At 56.9% G+C, this 19,807-nt stretch overlaps 1 protein-coding gene and 1 pseudogene across 1 annotated transcript; one reads left to right on the top strand and one right to left on the bottom strand.

The window, feature by feature from the left end:
- Nucleotides 1-1,358: 1,358 nt before the first annotated feature.
- LOC123373649 (HLA class II histocompatibility antigen, DP alpha 1 chain-like) lies at nt 1,359-6,331 on the bottom strand. Its single transcript, XM_045022686.1, has 5 exons — nt 6,223-6,331; nt 4,707-4,964; nt 3,261-3,542; nt 2,979-3,129; nt 1,359-1,788 (listed from the first exon to the last, which is right to left on the bottom strand). Exons 1-5 carry the CDS (start codon nt 6,302-6,304, stop codon nt 1,758-1,760), a joined length of 804 nt encoding a protein of 267 aa, XP_044878621.1. The 5' UTR covers nt 6,305-6,331; the 3' UTR covers nt 1,359-1,757.
- Nucleotides 6,332-11,183: 4,852 nt separating this feature from the next.
- Nucleotides 11,184-19,017, top strand: LOC123374512 (annotated as a pseudogene).
- The last annotated feature ends 790 nt before the right edge of the window (nt 19,018-19,807 follow it).

Genomic DNA, 19,807 nt, shown 5'->3' with positions numbered 1-19,807 from the left:
GCTCCATCATCCCCTCATTGGATCCAGGAGACTGGTACGCCGCCCTCGACTAGAAGGACGCTTATGTCCACATAGCGATATCGCCGTCCCACAGGAAGTACCTCAGGTTCATGGTGAACAACAGCCACTGCCAGTTCACAGTCCTCCCGTTCAGCCTGTCAGCGGCACCTCGGGTGTCCACCAAGTGCCTGGGAGTCGTGGTGGCTTTCCTGCACAAGCGGCAGGTACAGAGGTTCCTGCACCTCGATTCCTGGCTGATCAAAGGCTGATCCAGGGCTCAAATGGAGACACAGGTCAGCTTCATAAGAAGGACGTTTGATGAACTGGGTCTCCTTCTAAACGAGACCAAATCGGCACTGTCCCCGGTGCAGAGGATAGAGTTTATAGGAGCAGTGCTAGACTCGACTCAAGCCAGGGCGTACATCGCAGGAGCCAGGTTTCGGTCACTGGGCGACATCATATGGGGCCTCAGGCAGTTCCCCACCACGACAGCAAGGAATTGCCTGGAGCTTCTGGGGCACATGGTGGCGTGTACCTACGTAGCACAGCCCGCCGGACTCAGGCGTTGCCCACTCCAGGCATGGCTAGCATCAGTGTATCAGCCAGTTCAGGACACTTTGGACAGGATCATAACCCTGCCTCGCCCGTGTGACAAAGTGGGACTGTTCTTAATGTTTCCTCTGAATACTGTGTGGGTGCCTCAGTTTCTGGCCGACCCTTTGTCTCCAAATAAATCTGTTTTACTATGTATAAAGCTTATACAGAGTAAACTCATAAATTGTCTGCCCTTTATAACACTGATAACGAGCTATGCACAGCTGTTTGCCCCCACCCCCAGGTATTAATCACTTACTTTGGGTTAATTAATAAACAAAAGTGATTTTATTAAGTATAAAAAGTAGGATTTAAGTGGTCCAAGTAATAACAGACAGAACAAAGTAAGTCACCAAGCAAAATAAAACAAAACACGCAAGTCTAAGCCTGATACATTTAAGAAACTGAATGGTAAATCTCACCCTCAGAGATGTTCCAATAAACTTCTTTCACAGACTAGACTCTTTCCTAGTGTTGGCCCAATCCTTTCCCCGATACAGTTCTTGTTAGCTCCAGCTCAAGTGTTACCTGGGGTTTTCTCATGACTGTAGCCCCCTTTGTTCTGTTCCACCCCCTTTTATAGCTTTGGCACAAGGCGGGAATCCTTTGTTTCTCTGGGGCCCCACTCCTTCTTCTAAATGGAAAAGCACCAGGTTAAAGATCGATTCCAGTATCATGTGACATGATCACAGGTCCTGTGAGACTTCATTACCCACTGGCTGGCACACAGGTATACAGGAAGGCTTACAAATAAACTGATCCATTTACAACCAATTGTCCTAGTTAATGGAAGCCATCAAGATTCCAAGCCATTAATGGCCCACACTTTGCATAATTACAATAAGATCTCATATTTGCATAATTACAATAAGACCTCATACTTCATATTTCCAGCTTCAGATACAAGGATGATACATTCATACAAATAGGATCACGGCACTCAGTAGATTATAAGCTTTGTAATGATACCTTACAGGAGACCTTTTCCATCAAGCATTTTCCAGTTACATCATATTTACACTCATTAGCATACTTCCATATGGAGTGCAACATCACAGGAGTTCATGTTCAGTTGGGTTCTGCCTTGCCCCCCACTTCCAGTTGGGAGTCTCTGCGTCCCAGGGTACAGCCCACCCGACCCTCATCATGTGGGACCCACATCCTCAGTTCCTCGCTGTCCAGCCTGGCACCTGGCTGTGTGAAAACATGTTTCAATGAGCCCAGCTCCCCACGTGACCCAGCTTGCTGAGTGTTACCTGGCATTACCCACCACTCTCCAGCCTCAGTGTCCCTGCAGACCCCCTCACCCCCATGGTGGGGTTACATCGTCTCTCGGCTCACCGAGCTACTGGGGATAACACAGGCTGCCGCAGGCACGGCACAGACTGACCAGATTTAAAATCATGATCAAAACCCCCCACTTTATTGCTGTTAGCAAAGCTACAGAGTGAGATTGGGGGCACAGGGCTGTGGACACACACAGGCACAGGGCGGGGGCTATACAGGGACTGGGCCCGTCCCACACAGACCCCGCGCTGGGCGCTGGTCTCAGCAGGGCTGGACCCCGGGGTGGGGGGGTGCACACGGGCACCATGGGGCCTTTAGCTGGGCACTGGAGCTGCCCCCCCCCAGCATGGGCCTGATCCTGCCCCACAGGGATCCCATTGACTGGGAATGGCCGAATCTTGCCCAAAGCCTTCTGGGTAATGGCTGGAGGGGCTTTACTTGGGGTGACTGACAGCAGCATCTGGCCAATAGGGGCCGGGCTCAGGGCCCAATCCAGCCCACTGGAATCAAGAGAAACCTTCCCCATGATAGCAATGGGGTTTGGATCAGCCCCGTGGCCCGGCTGCCTCCTGACAAGGGGCAACCCCCGTTCCCAGCCCCATGGGGCAGCAGCCCTCTCCCCTGCTGCCCCTGCCCACCTGGGTACAGCAGCTGGCACCGATGGGAGCAGAGCAGGGACATTGGGGGCAGAGATGGGGGCGGGAGGGCGGTGCGAGTGGGTCTCACGAAGGCAAAGAGGGTCAGTTACCAGGAGCCCTGGGCCCTGACGCGAGGCTGGCAGGGATCAGGGCCACTCCCCAGCACCCCCAGGGAGTCTCCCTTTGACACAGTGAGGGCTGGGCAGTCCCAGGGGCTGTGGCTGGCTGGGGGGCATAGGGGGTAGGGGGGGTCTCCCCAGGGGGTGCTGGGTGGGGCAGGGTCTGTGGCTGGCTGGGGGGGACACAGCAGGTTGGGGGGTCTCCCCAGGGGGTGCTGGGGGGGCAGGGTCTGTGGCTGGCTGGGGGCGCACAGCAGGTGGGGGGGTCTCCCCAGTGGTGCTGGGTGGGCTCAGGGGCTGCAGGTGTAATGGATGCCCTCCCCGGCCAGCGGCTACTCACAAGGGGCCCCGCGGGTTGTGGGCGGCGATCATCTTCATGCCCTTTATGATGAGGATGGTGCCCGCGATGATGCCGATGATGCCCATGGCCAGGCCCAGGGTGCACACCAGGGTCTCTGTGGTCTCAGGGACAGGGGTGGGCACCTGGGCTTCTGGAGAGAGGGACAGGGCATGGAGTGAGGGGGGGCTGTTCCCACCTCTCCCTTCCAGAGCTAGGATAGAACCCAGGAGTCCTGGCTTCCAGCCTTGTGCCCAGCGGGGTCCACAGGCAACCCGGCCTCACCCCAGTGCTTCGTGAAGGGCTTGGGCAGCCCCCTGTGCTCCACCCGGCAGTCGTAGAAGTCGCCCTGGCTGGGGAAGAAGGGCAGGTAGGAGAACTTGCGGAAGGAGTTGTCCTGGCGGGGGTAGAAGTCGGTCTCGTAGACACCCTCCGTCACCTCCTGCCCGTTCTTCAGCCACGTGAGGCGCAGCACTGGCGGGAAGAATTTGTCCACGAAGCAGATCAGGATGTTGGGCTCTCCCAGCTCCATGGGGCCTTTGGGGAACACGGTCACCTCAGGGGGCACTAGGGAGACAGTGGTTAGTGGGTCCTAATGCCTGCCCCTGAGTCAGCCAGTCCCTGCCCTGGGGCCGGATCAGAACTAGTGCTCCTGTGACAGAATGAGACTGTTCTTAATGTTTCCTCTGAATACTGTGTCCGTGCCTCAGTTTCCCCTATGCATTTCTTAAGTCTCTAGGGGGTGAGATTTTTGCAGAGCAAAGGGCCAGGGTACATAAATGGCAGCCACTCAGTCTCCTGGCAACTAATGTCTGGGGCCTTTCCCCCCTGCAAGGAGATAGGTAAAGGTGTTGGAGAACAAAGGAATCAGGTGACCTCCTGGCCGGGGAAAGGGACAAAGCCCAGAAAGGAGGGGCTGGAGGTTGAGTCAGTTTGGAGCTGGCTGGGGATGTGGAGTGAGGTGCAGACGTGGGTGTCTGGCTCCCCACCCCGCAAGATGGACTTGGCTGAGGGGTCCCGTTCTCTGTACCTACAAGCTCTGTTTTAGACCATGTTCCTGTCATCTAATAAACCTCTGTTTTACTGGCTGGCTGAGAGTCACGTCTGACTGCAGAGTGCGGGTGCAGGACCCTGTGGCTTCCCCAGGACCCCGCCCACGCAGACTCGCTGTGGGAAGTGCACGGAGGGGCAGAGGATGTTGAATGCTCCAAGATCAGACCCAGGAAGGTGAAGCCGTGTGAGCTTCTTGCCCGGAAGACAGTCTGCTCACAGAGAGGAGACTTCACCAGAGTCCTGACTGGCTTTGTAGGGAGCAGTTCCAGAGCATCACCCAGGAACTCCGTGACAGCCCCCTAGAGGGGAAAGGTCCCATGTCCCATTCCCTGCCCCCCTGAGCCAGCCAGTCCCCGATGCTCACACTCCAGCTCAGGGTCTTTTCCCAGGACTGGGGGGGGGGGTCACCGGGGCCATCCCAGCTCCCTGCGCTGACGGCTCATGGGGCTCCAGGGGCAGGGGAGAGAATCCCTCAGGGGCAGGGCCTGGTGCTGGGCAGGGGCAACGAACAGCCCTCATCAAAGGAGCTGCCCTGGGCCTGGAGGGTGAGAACTGCCCGAGCCCCCTGCCCTGCAGAGCCCTGGCCCCAGCTGACTGGCTCCCCAGTGGGGACTCGCAGTGGGTCTGCATGCGGAAGGAAGGGTCCTGGGAGCGGTGCCTGGCAGGGAAATGTCCCACCGTTCTGGGCTCGTGTGTGGTTCGACCTCTCAATCAGTTTCTCCAGGTACAGCTTGATCACAGCCATGTTGCGCAGGGCGTGCTGCACCTCGAAGCTGGTGAACTTGCTGAATTCAGGCAGGCGCCAGATGATCTCCTTCTTCTCCAGGTCCACATACAAGATCTCATCCTGGTCAAACTCTTGCATGAACTCCCCGGACCCCTGCTGGGATCGGTCCGTGCGCTGGTAGAACACCACCTGGGAGGTCACATGATCCACTGCGGGGAAACAGGTGTCCCCATCAGCACCCACACCGCCCCTGCCCCGGGATACAGGGTCTCTGATCTCGTCCCCTGGGGCCACAGCCCCCCGGCCGTGACATTGGCACTGGGATGCCCCGGTGTGAGGGGAAAGCGGGTGCAGGGAGCCCAGTGACCTCTGGTATCATGCTGGGGCATTGGTCCAGCACTGCCTGGGAGGGGACAGTGCCCCCCACTGTGCTCCCCCTTCTGCTCATTTCAATCCCATCCAAGCTGTGGCCGGGCCTATCCCCACTTAGCTTGTGAAGGGGGACATGGCCCCAGTCCAGAGTGGTGTAGGGGGGACGTTGGATGTCATTACAGCAGGACATTTCATTCTCCCATCTGTGCGTGGGGCTGGTTCCATGTCCCAGTGTCACCATGACCTGGTTCTCGGGGCGATTTCAATCCCTGGCCCCTGACACTCACACCCCAGGGCCAGTCACTGGGAGACCCAGGAACTCCCCAGCCAGAGACATTAAAGCTGCGCTGGGGGGTCAGACACACTCTGGGAGGGGGAGGGGTCTGGCTCAGGGCTGAGGCTGGGACTCCCCAGGGCCCAAGAGAATTGGGCACCTACTTCCCTAGGGAGGCGTTCGCTGATCCCAGCTCGCCCGGCAGGATCTTACTGAGCGACTTCAAAGGAGGAAACCTGCCGCCAGTAGCCGAGGAGAGAGTCAGCGCCACAGAACCCCTCCCCTCCATGGGTCTGAGCCCTGGGGGGATGGGGGACAATGGGGACAGGCCGGGGAGTGGGGCCAGGGGCTCCCTGCCCTGCACAGACGCACTCACTGCTCAGCAGGGTCTGGCCCTGGAGCAGCTCTTTGGGGAATGTTCCCCCATCGTCCTTGAGCCTGGTGCCCCCCTGGGGGGATCAGCCCCAGAGTCCCTGTGGGGGAGGGGGGCTGCACCCCAAGGGCAGGGCTGTGTCATACCCAAACCACAGCGACTTCCCCACGATCCCTCTGCTGCCCCCGCACCAGCCTCTGCCACTGGCATGGGGCTGAGACCCTCCTCCCTGCAGCCCCCACCCTGCCCAGATCAGCCCCCATCCTCCCCTGCCCACCTCATCCCTCCACACTATGCAGCCTCCTCCACAACTCCGGCTCCCCCACGTACCTCTCCCTGCCCCATCAGTCCCCACATTGTCCCCTCTCTTGGAGGGAGCCAGGTGCTATGGGGGTGAAGCTGCCCCCCCACCCAGGCCCAGGTGTCACAGCTCCCGCCTCGCCCGTACCTGTCACTGCCCTGGCACCCAGCAGGGCCAGCAGAGTGAGCAAGGCCAGCTGGGCCATGGGGACGCTCTGTCCTGCGCCCATCTCCTCTCCCTGGCACTGGGACGGCAGCACTAGGGGACTGGGGGGACGGGGGCACATGTCACACCCCGGGGGGCGGAGCAGTGCCCAGCATTGGCCAGGGGAGCCTGAATGCCAATGGCTGAAATCCCTGCACCAACCAGGCTGTTACCAGGCAGAGCAGCAGCGCTGAGCCCCTCCGAGAGGAGATGGAGAAATTCAGTGTTTCCTGCTGTCACAGACTCACAGATCGTGCCCACTCCTGGCCCCGTGCGGTCCGTGGGGGGTGCACCTTTCAGTGCGACAGCCCCTCTTGGGGGTCCACTCTCTCTAGGGGCAGGGGCGGCTCTAGGAATCCGGCTCCCCAAGCACAGCCGCCCGCCGCGGGGGGCGCACTGCCGGTCGCCGGTCCCACGGCTCCGGGAGACCTCTTGCAGACGTGCCTGCGGAGGGTCCGCTGGTCCCGCGGCTCCAGTTGAGCTTCCGCAGGCATGACTGCGGGAGGTCCACCCGAGCCGCGGGACCAGCGCACCCTCCGCAGTCATGCCTGCGGGAGATCCGCTGGTCCCCCGGCTCCGGTGGACCTCCCGCAGGCATGACGGCGGAAGGTCCGCCGGAGCCGCCTGCCGCCCTGCCGGCAAAATGCCGCCCGACGCGCACGCTTGGCGCTCTGGGGTCTGGAGCCAGCCCTGTCTCGGGGTCAGGCTCCTCCACCTCCTGGAGCCTCACCTCTCTGAGCCTTAGCACGTCTGTCTCTGCCGTGGGCCCCCTCAGGGAGTTCCCTCGCTCTGGGCCCCCGGGGCCTCCACCCCCCGAAGGGGATGATGCAACCCTGTTCTCTAGCCCGGAGCGACTCTCAGGCAGCGTAAAACAGGAGGTTTATTGAGCGTTGAACCCAGCACAGGAAATTCTCAGGGCCTCAGGCCTGGCCTCCCTCAGCACAGTACATCCCAGTCTCCCCTGCATCCCCATGAGCTCTGCCTGCTCCTCCTCTCCAGCCCCAAGCCCCGCTGCTTCCCAGCTGGGCATCTGAGATCACCGGCCCCAAGCCCCGTCTCTGTCCATTGTCTTCTATCCAGGTAAACAGGGTCGTAAACAGGGTGGCCTGGTCCTTCTCTCCCCTCTTCTGTCCTCTGGCCCCTCTGGCTGGAACTGCCTGGTCAGGTAACTGGGGTCCTCTCTCCACAGCCCATTGTTTTCCCACTGGCCAGAACTGGCTGTGACTCCTGAGCTGGGTCTCTGGGTCGCCAGGTCACCAGTCACTGGGGTCTCCATCTTCCAGGCGACAATCCCCCACTTCATCACACCGGCTCTCAGGATTGTATCACGAGTCTCAGGATAATTCTTGTGTTTTTCTAAATCCCCAGCTCCAGGAGTCATGTGAGTCTGGGACAATTCCAGCCTCATTCTTAGAGACAAAGGGAGTGTCCAGCCCTAGGGGCAGTGGGGAGATCTTCAACCTGTGACCCCCGGGCACCCTAAGGCTCAAAGAGCAGAAGGCAAATAAACCCCACAGCTGGTATTTGTACGTCATTTCAGGATTTTTGAACATTTGGGGTTGACAATACGGAAAATTCCCGGCCAGATGCCACCTCCAGGAGGGATTTGTCTCCAGTGTCACGCCACTCCCAGCCACCCTGTTCTGCAGCACGACTGTTTGCACACGAGGGACTTGGCCGGCCCAGCTCTGCACGGGGGGGTGGGGGGAGGAGGTCACACCGCTGACCCACAGAGTTCTGCCGGGATATGTGTTAAGTGCAGATCAGGCCACAAACAGGGTTTGGGGGACCATCCATGGACGACTGGGACACAGGCCCATTCCCCTCTAGGGGGCACTGTTCCCATCTGCCCCCGGGGCGAGACTGACTGGCTGGTGAGGTGGGGACGGGGACATGGGGCCTTGGCGCGCTGGGGTCTGGAGCCGGCCCTGCCCCCAGGCACCAACTCACACCCCCCCCCCCCGGCTAACGCACTGGGTGTTCACACTGCCCCCTGCAGGAGGGGCTGGGCACTGGAGGGGCCGGAGAGGGGCCGGCCCAGCAGTTGGGGGCTGGCCTGGGATCCAGGAGCCCTGAGGTCATTCCCGGCCCTGCCACAGACTCTGTGAGACCCTGGGCCAGTCACTGACTTCTCTGGGCCTCCCTCCCCTGCTGGGCACTGGGGACAATGGCCCAGCTCTGCCCCATGGGGTGGGGGGGGGTAAATGCAGCAGAGAGGGGGAGGGGCTCAGAGACTGGGGGGTAGAGAAGCACCTTAGGGAGATCGATGGTGGGAGCAGCTGGGAGGCCGAGCTGTGCCTGACCCATGGAGACTGAGCCCCCTCTCTGGTGGGATCCCAGGGGGGCAGGGCTCAGATCCATGGGGATGGGGGAGGGGGAAGCTCAGAACTTCTGCCTCTGGGGCCAGCCCCAAACCTTCCCCTGAAACTAAATTTATGCAGACAAACCTGACTGATCTCCCCAGACACACCTGGCCTGCCCCACACCAGCAGAGCGGGGGCTTTGGGGCATTGGGAAAGGGGACAGAGTATGCCAGACACTTCGCTGTGTGTCCTTCTCTGGTGGCATCTGGGCTAGTGCCATGGCAGGCACCAGGCAAGTCCTGCAGCCCGACCCCAGACCCTTGCTCTGCCCCCTACGAGGGAGAAGTAGGGAACCAAGCCCTGCTGAGGCCGGTTCTGCCTGGCAACTGATGATGCTGCCCAGCCCCGATGCTCCCTGGCCCCTGGGCTGGGGGTGCCCAATCCCCAGGGCCGTGGGCAGCATCTCGGGGCTGGTGCTCGGAGCTGGGCAGAAAAGGTCTCAGGCTGGTGGGTCCCTACGAGTTTCCAGATCTCTCCCTCCTGAGCAGCAATGGGAGGTGGGTCGGATCCTGGGGCTGGGAGCTGCTGGGCTGGGGCTCTGCTAGTGACACTAATGGTGCTGAGAACCCAGGTGGCTCATTGCACAGAGCCCCCAGGTGAGCAGAGATCCCAGCGCCCTGGGGAGTCCCGTCCTGGGCAGGCACTGGGTGTATCCGGGGGGTGGACTCGGACCTGAGCGCCCCAGGGATCCCTGTGCTGGGCAGGTGCTGGTGTATCTGGGGGTGGGATCGGACCTCATATGCTCCAGGATGCCCTGTCCCAGGCAGGGGCTGTGCATATCATGGGGGTGATCGGTGCCCACAAATCCAGGGGCCCCCTGTCCCAGGCAGGTGTTGGCAGGGCTTTAGCCAGGACAGGGCGAGCGGGGCGGCCGCCCAGGGCTCATAGCCGTGGGGGTGAAACAATGGGGTGAGGTTCCATTTAGCACAGAGGGTTTCAGATTGTGGGACGCCCCCCCACAGTGAGCTGTGGGAGCCAGGGCGCTGGCTGGCTGCCTGGCACCCCACAGCCCTGCTCCCTGAGCCGCCCCTGCATGGCAGAGTGCACCCCAGGCTCGGTGAGTGGGACGGTTCCCAGCAATGCCCCATGGAGCTGGCCCCTGCCCACGGAGCCCTGCTGCCGTGAGAGGCTCCCCGAGGCGCTCGCTCACCGCTGCCCTTGTGCTTCGGGCTCTGCTGCTGCTCCCCAGGGGACACGTAGCTCCTGATAGTGGGGGGAACCATTGAAAGGTTATGGGGGGCTCAGGAGAGGGGACAATGGGGGGCTGACAGGGCAGGGAGGAGCACAGGGGGGAGCCTGATTGGGGTGGGGCTGCAGGGGGTAGGGTCTCACCCTATGGCAGGCAGGAGATGGGGTGGGCAGGGAGGAGGATGGGGAGCTGATCTGGGCAGGGTGGGGCTGCAGGGAGGAGGGTCTGACCCCCATGCCAGTGGCAGAGGCTGGCGCGGGGGCAGGAGAGGGATCGTGGGTAAGTCGCTGTGGTTTGGGTATGACACAGCCCTGCCCTAGGGGTGCAGCTCCCCTCCCCCACAGGGACTCGGGGGCTGACCCCTCACAGGGGTGCACCAGGCACAGGGGCAATGGGGGAACGTTCCCCAAAGAGCCGCTCCAGGGCCAGACCCTGCTGAGCAGTGAGTGCGTCTGTGCAGAGCAGGGAGCCCCTGACCCCACTCCCCGGCCTGTCCCCATTGTCCCCCGTCCCCTCAGGGCTCAGACCCATGGGGGGGCGCTCTATGGGGCCAACTCTCTCCTTGGCTAGTGGTGGTGCAGTCGCTCGGTGAGATCCTGCCAGGCGAGCTGGTATCAGTGAACAGCTCCCTAGGATGTAGGTGCCCAACTCCCTTGGGCCCTGGGGAGTCACAGCCTCAGCCCTGAGCCAGACCCCTCCCCCTCCCAGAGTGTGTCTGACCCCCCAGCGCAGCTTTAATGTCTCTGGCTGGGGAGTTCCCGGGTCTCCCAGTGACTGGCCCTGGGGTGTGAGTGTCGGGCGCCAGGGACTGAAATCGCCCTGAGAACCAGGTCATTGCAACGGTGGGACACGGAACCAGCCCCACGCACAGACAGGAGAATGAAACGTCCTGCAGCCGCGGCCCCCAACTCTCCTCAAGAGCTGCTTTGGGCTGGGTCATGTCCCCACTTGCCAGCAGATCTGGGTTTGGTCTGGTCACTGCTTGGCTGGGAGACCTGAACGGAAACCAGGGAACTGAGCAGGGGTCAGGAGGGGAGTTTCTGCTCTCTCAGTCCTTGCACTAGGGCAGCCCTTGGGGGCCTGTGCTGGGGGGAGGGGCAGGGGTGCTCTCCCCTAGCAGTCAGTGCTGGCCCCAGGGCCCCACTGCGATGCTGGGGGGACACCGTGCTCCATGCACCTGCCTTCCCCTGACACCGGGGAGTCCTAGTGCGAATGTCACAACCCGGGAGCTGGGGGGCTGCACTGCTGGGGGAAGCGCTGAGACCCCCCTCCCTGGGGTGGGGATCAGCTCCCCAGGTGGCCGGTGCTGACACCTGTCTCCCCACCTCTCTCAGGTGGCCTTCTACCAGCTCATGGACCCGGCCCAGCGGGAGGCCGGGGAGTTCATGTTCGAGTTCGACCAGGACGAGATCTTCCACATGAACCTGAAGAGGAAGGAGACCATCTGGCGCCTGCCCAACTTCGGCAAGTTCACCAGCTTTGAGGCGCAGCGTGCCCTGGGCAACATCACCATGCTGAAGAAGAACATGGAGATCATGATCCAGAGGTCCAACCGCAGGCGGGCCCAGAATGGTATGGTACAGGGGGGAGGGGGCACCTTTCTCACCAGGGGCCTGACCTATCTCCTCACCTTCCCCACCATGGACCTGAACCCTCCCCCCCACCTTCATAGAATATCAGGGTTGGGAGACACCTGAGGAGGTATCGAGTCCAACCCACTGCTCAGAGCTGGACTCTCTCCAATTTGTCCACATCCCTTTTGTAGTGGGTGGCCCCAAAACTGGACACAGTACTCCAAATGTGCCAAATAGAGGGGAATGATCACATCCCTCGATCTGCTGGCAATGCCCCTACTTATACAGCCCAAAATGCTGTTGGTCTTCTTGGCAACAAGGGCACATAGTTGACTCATATCCAGCTTCCCATCCACTGTAACCCTTCGGTCCTTTTCTGCAGAACTGCTGCCTAGCCACTCAGTTCCTAGTCTGTAATAGTGCATGGGATTCTTCTGTCCTAAGTGCAGGACTCTGCACTTGTCCTTGTTGAATCTCATCAGATTTCCTTTGGCCCAATCCTCCAATTTGTCTAGGTCACTCTGGACCTACCCTCCAGCATATCTACCACTCCTCCCAGTTTAGTGTCATTTGCAAACTTGCTGAGAGTGCAGTCCACGCCATCCTCCAGATCATTAATAAAGATGTTGAACAAAACTAGCCCCAGGACCAACCTTTGGGGCACTCCGCTTTATACCAGCTGCCAACTAGACATGGAGCCATTGATCACTACCCGTTGAGCCCAACAATCTAGCCAGCTTTCTACTCACCTCATAGTTCATTCATCCAGCCCATACTTCTTTAACTTGCTTGCAAGAATACTGTGGGAGACCGTATCCAAAGCTTTGCTAAAGTCAAGATATATCACATCCCCCACTTTCCCCTCATCCCTGGAGCCAGTTATCTCATCATAGAAGGCAGTCAGGTTGGTCAGGCATGACTTGCCCTTGGTGAATCCATGTGGACTGTTCCTGATCACCTTCCTCTCCTCCAAGTGCTTCACAATGGATTCCTTGAGGACCTGCTCCATGATTTTTCCAGGGACTGAAGTGAGACTGTCTGGTCTGTAATTTCCCGGGTTCTCTTTCTTCCCTTTTAAAAATATGGGCACTATATTTGCCTTTTTCCAATCATCCAGGACCTCCCCCGATCGCCACAAATTTTCAAAGATAATGGCCAATGGCTCTGCAATCACATCAGCCAACTCCCTCAGCACCCTTGGATGCATTAGATCCAGACCCATGGCCTTGTGCATGTCCAGCTTTTCTCAATAGTCCTTAACCTGTTCTTTCACCACTGAGGGCTACTCACCTCCTCCCCATATTGTATTGGCCAGTGCAGCTGTCTGGGAACTGACCTTGTCTGTGAAGACCAGGCAAAAAAAGCATTGAGGACTTCAGCTTTTTCAACATCATCTGTCACTAGGTTGCCTCCCCCATTCAGTAACCTGACCTTCTTCTTGTTGCTAACATACCTGTAGAAACCCTTCTTGTTACTCTTAACATCCCTTACTAGCTGCAACTGCAATTGTGCTTTGGCCTTCCTGATTACACCCCTGCATGCTCGAGCAATATTTTTATACTCCTCCCTAGTCATCTGTCGAAGTTTCCACTTCTTGTAAGCTTCCTTTTTGTGTTTAAATTCACCAAATATTTCTCTGTGAAGCCAAGCTGGTCACCTGCCATATTTGCTATTATTTCTGCACATCGGGATGGTTTGTTCCTGCACCCTCAATAAGGCTTCTTTAAAATACAGCCAGCTCTCCTGGACTCCTTTCCCCCTCATATTAGCCTCCCAAGGGATCCTGCCCATCAGTTCCCTGAGGAAGTCAAAGTCTGCTTTTCTGAAGTCCAGGGTCCATATTTTGATACTCTCCTTTCTGCCTTTTGTCAGGATCCTGAACTCGACCATCTCATGGTCACTGCTGCCCAGGTTGCCACCCGCTTCTACTCCCTCTCCCAATTCTTTCCTGTTTGTGAGCAGCAGGTCAAGAGGAGCACGGCCCCTAGTCAGTTCCTCCAGCATTTGCACCAGGAAGTTGTCCCCTACACTCTCCAAAAACTTCCTGGATTGTCTGTGCATCGCTGTATTGCTCTCCCAGCAGCTGTCAGGGGGATTGAAGTCCCCCATGAGAACCAGGGCCTGTGATCTGGAAGCTTCTGTTAGTTGCTGGAAGAAAGCCTCGTCTACCTCACCCCCCTGGTCTCATGGTCTATAGCACACGCCTACCACGACATCACCCTTGGACATCACCCTTGTTGCTCTCGCCTCTAAATTTAACCCAAAGACTCTCAATAGGCTTTTCTCCAGTTTCATATATACAGTGTCCCTTCCGAGCTGGAGACCTTACCCCTCCCCTCACCTTCCCTGCCAGGGACCTGAGCCACCCAACCTTCCCTGCCAGGGACTTGAACCCTGTCCTCCCCCTACCTTCCCCGCTGGGGTCCTGACCCCTCCACCACCTTCCCTCTCCCCACCTTCCTGAGCAGAGACCCCTCCCATCGCTCCCCCACCTTCCCCTGCTCGCACACCCACCCGAGCCTGATACCAGACCCCACCAGAGATTGAGAGCCCCCCCATGACGGTGCTGCCCATGGGAGCCAGCTGAGTTCACTCAATTAGGGAGAACTGCAAACAAAACTGGGCAGACAAACCCCAAAAGCTGGTGGTTATTCCAATACTTAGATTTCCCAAGCCAGCACAAAACAGCTTCTATAGTACCTCACTGGTTACTCAGAAGTCCAAACAACACAGTTCCCTTAAAGTGCCTAGCCTCAGGCCTCCATCCAGACATACCTGTCAGATATGATGATGATTACTGAAAATATTATCTCATCATATAAAAGAAAAGGTTCTTCCAATCCCAAAGGATCAGCCACATACCCAGGTCTTATAACTTAGATCTTACTCAAAATACACGCTTAGAGCCAATTCTTATTAACGAAGCTAAAATTTATGAAAAAAGAAAAGAGTGTGTTGGATGAAAGATCAGTATACAGACAGACTTGAGTTCAATTTCTTGAGGATCAGCTGCACAGCAGAAGTGATGAGTTTGTAGTTGCCAAAAGTCCTTCTAGAACAGGGGTCTCAAACTCAAATGACCCCGAGGGCCGCATGAGGACTAGTGCATTGGCCCGAGGGCCGCATCACTGACACGCCCCCTTGCTGCCCCTGCCCTGTCTCTTCTCCACCTCCTCCCCTAAGCGCGCGGCTCCCCGCTCCTCCCCCCTCCCTCCTGGAAAGTGCTAAGCGCCACCAACAGCTGTTTGGCGGCTTGGCGGCGGGAAGCGCCTGGAGGTAGGCAGAAAAAAAAATGAAGAGTAATATAGTAGTATAGTATTAAAATATAGTATGCTATTAAAAGTCAATTTATTAACTTTTTTATTAACTTCTTTAACTGTAATGTGAAACGTCAGTGCTAATTTTGACAGTCATTTCATTTTTGGCCACTTAGCTGGCAGCGTTTTGCACCAACCAGAGCATCAATATTAGGTTTGATATCCTGAGACGAAACCAATCTCAGTGTTGCTTGCAAATGTTAATCAGTGAGCCTTGACCTTAACACAGATTTGTTAATCTTCATGGAAGAGAAAAACTGTTCACATATATATGTACTTCCAAACATTGCCATTATCCTAGCAGAAGCAGAGAATAACATGGGAAATCTTTCTTGTGAAAGAAACCTGTAGAATTCTGGAATTCCAACATCTGTATACTTCTGCTTCAAAATCATGTCACACTGAAGCTCCACTAACTCCATCTGCATTTCCTCTGCAACATTGTCAATTTCAACAGCAAATGGTGTGGAAAAAAGTTGAAAATGTGGTTCAAGTGCCTTGAAATCTTTAAACCGCACATCAAACTGTTTGTGTAAGTTAGAAATGATCTCTGCATATTCTTTCAAGGATTTGGGTTCAACTTTTCCTAAGGAATTCAGAGTTGAGAAATGGACCAAATTGCCAGCAGTCAGCTGTTTCCCCCATAAAGTAAGCTTGACTTTGAATGACTTAATACTGTCATACATCTGTGTTATCACCTGTTTTCTACCCTGAAGTTTCAAGTTCAGTGCATTCAGGTGATCAGTTACATCTGTTAGAAAAGCAAGGTTGCAGATAAAAGCGGAATCAGCAAGCTGTGGAACCTCCTTGTTTTTCATTTTCATGAAGGAATCAATCTCCTCTTTAAGTGCAAAAAAACACTTCAAAACATTTCCACGACTCAGCCATCTAACTTGAGTGTGATACAGAAGTTCCCCATATTCACTGTCCATACTTGCTAGAAAAGAAGTGAACTGTCTGTGATTCAGCTCTCGTGCACGTATAAAATTAACAGTTTTAACAACTATATCCATAACTTCTTTCATTTGTAGACTTTTACTACACAGGGCTTCTTGGTGCAAAATACAATGTATACTGATGAAGCTAATTCCTGGTATATTGAGGCTGTTCAGTTTGGTCTTCAATAATCCAACCACACCAATGTTTTCAGAGCACATTGATGGCGCACCGTCCTTAGCCAAAGATACGAGTTTGTTCCATGGCAGCGCAGCTTTTTCAATGCACTCTTCCAATCCTTGAAATATGTCACATCCCGTTGTGGTACCCTTCAGTGGCATTAAGTCTAGCAATTCTTCAGTTATATTCAAATTGCAGTCCACACCTCTAATGAACACTGCACACTGTGCGGTATCTGATACATCTGTACTCTCATCAAGAGCAATTGAAAATACTTCAAAGTCTTTTGCCATTTGAATCAATTGTTTTTGCACATTATTAGCTAAATCCGTTATCCTGCAGGCAACTGTATTTGCAGACAAGCTTATGCCTTCAAAAACTTTCTTCCTATCAGGACATAAAATTTCACTGGCCTTCATAAGACATTCTTTTATGAATAAGCCTTCTGTAAAAGGTCGCGATGATTTAGCTATCATTTCGCTTATCACAAAACTTGCTCTTACTGAATCTTCGCTAGACTTGTTAATCCCTGAAAATAAATTTCTTTGCTTGGCAAATGCTGCTTTAAGTTGCTGAACTTTTTCCTCTCGGATTTTTCCGGTGAATGCATCATATTTTTCACGGTCATAGTGCCGACGCACGTTATACTCCTTGGGAACAGCAATCGTTTGCTGACAAATAAGGCATTGAATTTTATCTTTTACCTCTGTGAAAAAATATAAATTCTCCCATTTGTCTTGGAAAACTCTCTTTTCTTCCATGAGTGTTCTTTTTTTTGACGAAGTCATTTCCAAGCAGTTTTAATAAATATATACACTCAGTAATGCACCTCACTCAAAGGACAAAACACGCACTTAAATTTACTGCCTAAGGCTCTGGGAGGGAGTTTGGGTGGGGGAGGGGATCTGGAGTACAGGCCCTGGGCTGGAGTTTGGGTGGGGGAGGGGATCTGGAGTGCAGGCTCTGTGCTCGGTGCAGGCTCCAGGCTGCGGCGGGGGTGGGGGTGCAGGCTTTGGGACGGAGTTTGGGGATAGGAGGGGGTGCAGGGGTGAGGGCTGTGGGGCTGAGGGTGAGGGGTTTGAGGCATTGGAGAGGCTCGGGGCATTGGAGAGTCTCAGGACTAGGGCAGAAGGGCAGGGGAAGGGCAGCCTGCCCTGGCCCTAGTGAAGGGGGGCGCTAGGACCCTGCGGCAGCAGGTGATGCCGGAAGCCGGCATAGCGGAGGAGTGGAGTCAGCGTGAGCTCCCGGGCAGGCTCCCGGGCGGTGAGGGGGCAGCAAGTGGGGGCCGGGAGACACTGGGGGGAGGCGCGTGGGGGCGGCAGGTGGGGCCAGGGGAGAGACCCGGCCCCAAACATTGGGGAGCAGCGCGCGGGGAGCTTAGGCACAGAAAATAACTCGGGGAGGGGGGCGGGGGTGAGGGGAGTTTGGCGGCGACAGGAAGTAACTGGGGGAGCTCCGCGGGCCGCAGGGAAGAGCTCCGAGGGCCGCATGCGGCCCACGGGCCGCATGTTTGAGACCCCTGTTCTAGAAACAGTCCATAGGTTATAGTGCAATGTCCATATTCAGGGTGGCTCCAGTAAATGACTGGGGATTTCAATCCTTATGGCTTAAGGTTTCCCCCTCTTGAAACCCAAGGCAGATCTGAGATGAAGCAGGATCATGTCCCAGGGTTTTTATAAATTTCCAGCAGCCTTTTGGCCTGAGAAAACAATATGCTTAACTGTCCTTCTTCCAAACATCCTGGCAATTAGCACAGGGTAATTTATCCATTAAACAATTCAGATCCAGGTCACCACAACCTCCAAAGAGACACATAGACAATAATATTATTTCCCTCAAGTATCTTCCTAAATGTTAACACTCCTTTTTGATCTTTGAATCATTGCAATAGACAAGACTTCTTTGCTGACATCACAAGACCTGAGCAAACACCTACCCTTCTACCTCTAACAACGCAGACTTGCATTTCAAAGCTCTGTTCCTTTACAGATCTTCCTAACAAGTCTCTAAAGTTCGGCCATGGGTCAGGTCGGTCTGTGAGTTAATTAACTCTTTCTGGCCCTGTCACCTTTCAATGAAATATTATATTACACTCATAACATCCCAGCACCCCTCCCAGCCACTGGAGGGCTCCAGGGAGCCAGTCAGCAGGGCCAGGGCTCTGCAGGGCAGGGGGCCCGGGCAGTTCACACCCTCCAGGCTGGTGGCCCAGGGCAGCTCCTTTGCCGAGGGCTGTTCGTTGTCCCTGCCCAGTGCCAGGCCCTGCCCCTGAGGGATTGTCTCCCCTGCCCCTGGTGCCCCATGAGCAGTCAGTGCAGGGAGCTGGGACAGTCCTGGCGACACCCCCACAGTCCTGGGGAGAGACCCCTGAGCTGGAGCGTAAGCACCAGGGATTGGCTGGCTCAGGGTGCGGGAATGGGGCCTTTCCCCTCTAGGGGGCCCTGGCTCCCATCTGGCCCCAGGGCAGGGACTGGCTGGCTCAGGGGCAGGCAATGGGACCCACTAACCCCTGTCTCCCCAGTGCCCCCTGAGGTGACCGTGTTCCCCGAAGACCATGTGGAGCTGGGCGAGCCCAACATCCTGATCTGCTTCATGGACAACTTCTCCCCACCAGTGCTCAGCGTAATGTGGCTGAAGAATGGGCAGGAGGTGACAGAGGGCATCTCCAAGACTGACTTCTACCCCTGCCAGGACAACTCCTTCCACAAGTTCTCCTACCTGCCCTTCCTCCCCGGCCAGAGCAAGTTCTATGACTACTGGGTGGAGCATGGGGGGCTGCCCGAGCCCTTCACAAAGCACTGGGGTAAGGCCGGGACACCTGAGGACCTTGCTGGGCACATGTCTGGGAGCCAGGAGTGGGGCTTGGAGCCAGGACGCCTGGGTTCTCTCCCAGCTCTGGGATAGGAGTTGGGTCTAGTGGGTTAGAGCAGGAGGGATGGGAGCCAGGACTCCTGGGTTCTATCCCAGCTCTGGGAGGGAAGGTGAGAACAGCCCCCCCTCACTCTAGGCCCTGTCCCTCTCCAGAAGCCCAGGTGCCCACCCCCATCCCCGAGACCACAGAGACCCTGGTGTGAGCCCTGGGCCTGGCCGTGGGCATCATTGGCATCATTGTGGGCACCATCCTCATCATGAAGGGCATGAAGATGAATGCCACTGGCAACCCACGGGGCCTCTTGTGAGTAGCTGCTGCCCGGGGAGGGTACCCATTGCACCCAAAGCCCCTGGGCCCACCCAGCACCCCCTGGGGAGAGTCCCCCTCCCAGCCAGCCACAGCCCCTCCCCCACCCAGCCCCCCTGGGGAGACCCCCCCCACCCGCTGTGCCTCTCCCAGCCAGCTACAGCCCCTGGGCCCACACAGCACCCCCTGGGGAGACCCTCCCACCCACTGTTTCCCCCCAGCCCCCCCCATGTCAAAGGGAGAGTCCCTGGGGGTGCTGGGGAGTGGCCCCAATCCCTGCCAGTCTCACATCGGGGCCCAGGGCTCCTGGTAACTGATCCTCTTTGCCTTTCAGGTAAATGTGGGGAGGAGCCCAGGCCCCAGAATCCCCGAGGTGCCTTCGTGGGACCCACTCGCACACACCCACAGTGTCCCTGCTCCGTGCCTGTTGCCAGCTGCTGTACCCAGGCAGGAGCCCCCCGGCCCTGTAACCGTGACACCCAACCCGCTAGAGCAGGGGGGGGCAACCTCAGCCTGAGAAGGAGCCAGAATTTACCAATGTACATTGCCAAAGAGCTACAGTAACACGTCAGAAGCCCCACATCAGCTCTCACACCCACTCCCAGCACCTCCCACCCACCGGCAGCCCTGCCGCAGCACCTCCCCATCCCTCCCTGGACCTCCCAATTAGCTGTTTCATGGCATGCAGGAGGCTCGGGGCGGGGGAGGAGGGAGGAATGAGGGCACAGCAGGCTCAGGGGAGGGGGCAGGAAGGGGTGGAGTGGGAGCAGGGCCTGTGGCAGAGCCAGGGG

Source organism: Mauremys mutica, chromosome 7 (genome assembly GCF_020497125.1).
Source record: "Mauremys mutica isolate MM-2020 ecotype Southern chromosome 7, ASM2049712v1, whole genome shotgun sequence".
Classification (NCBI taxonomy): domain Eukaryota; kingdom Metazoa; phylum Chordata; order Testudines; family Geoemydidae; genus Mauremys; species Mauremys mutica.
The sequence above is the reverse complement of the archived record's forward strand: the minus strand, read 5'-3'. Positions and strand labels throughout refer to the sequence as shown.

Coding starts and splice junctions, on each gene's coding strand:
- LOC123373649 (XM_045022686.1), bottom strand. CDS start 6,304: ATGGGCGCAGGACAGAGCGTCCCCATGGCCCAGCTGGCCTTGCTCACT. Junction 3,543..4,706: donor CCACACACGAGCCCAGAACG/GTGGGACATTTC, acceptor CTGTCTCCCTAG/TGCCCCCTGAGGTGACCGTG. Junction 1,789..2,978: donor CACAACCCGCGGGGCCCCTT/GTGAGTAGCCGC, acceptor GTTTTCACACAG/CCAGGTGCCAGGCTGGACAG.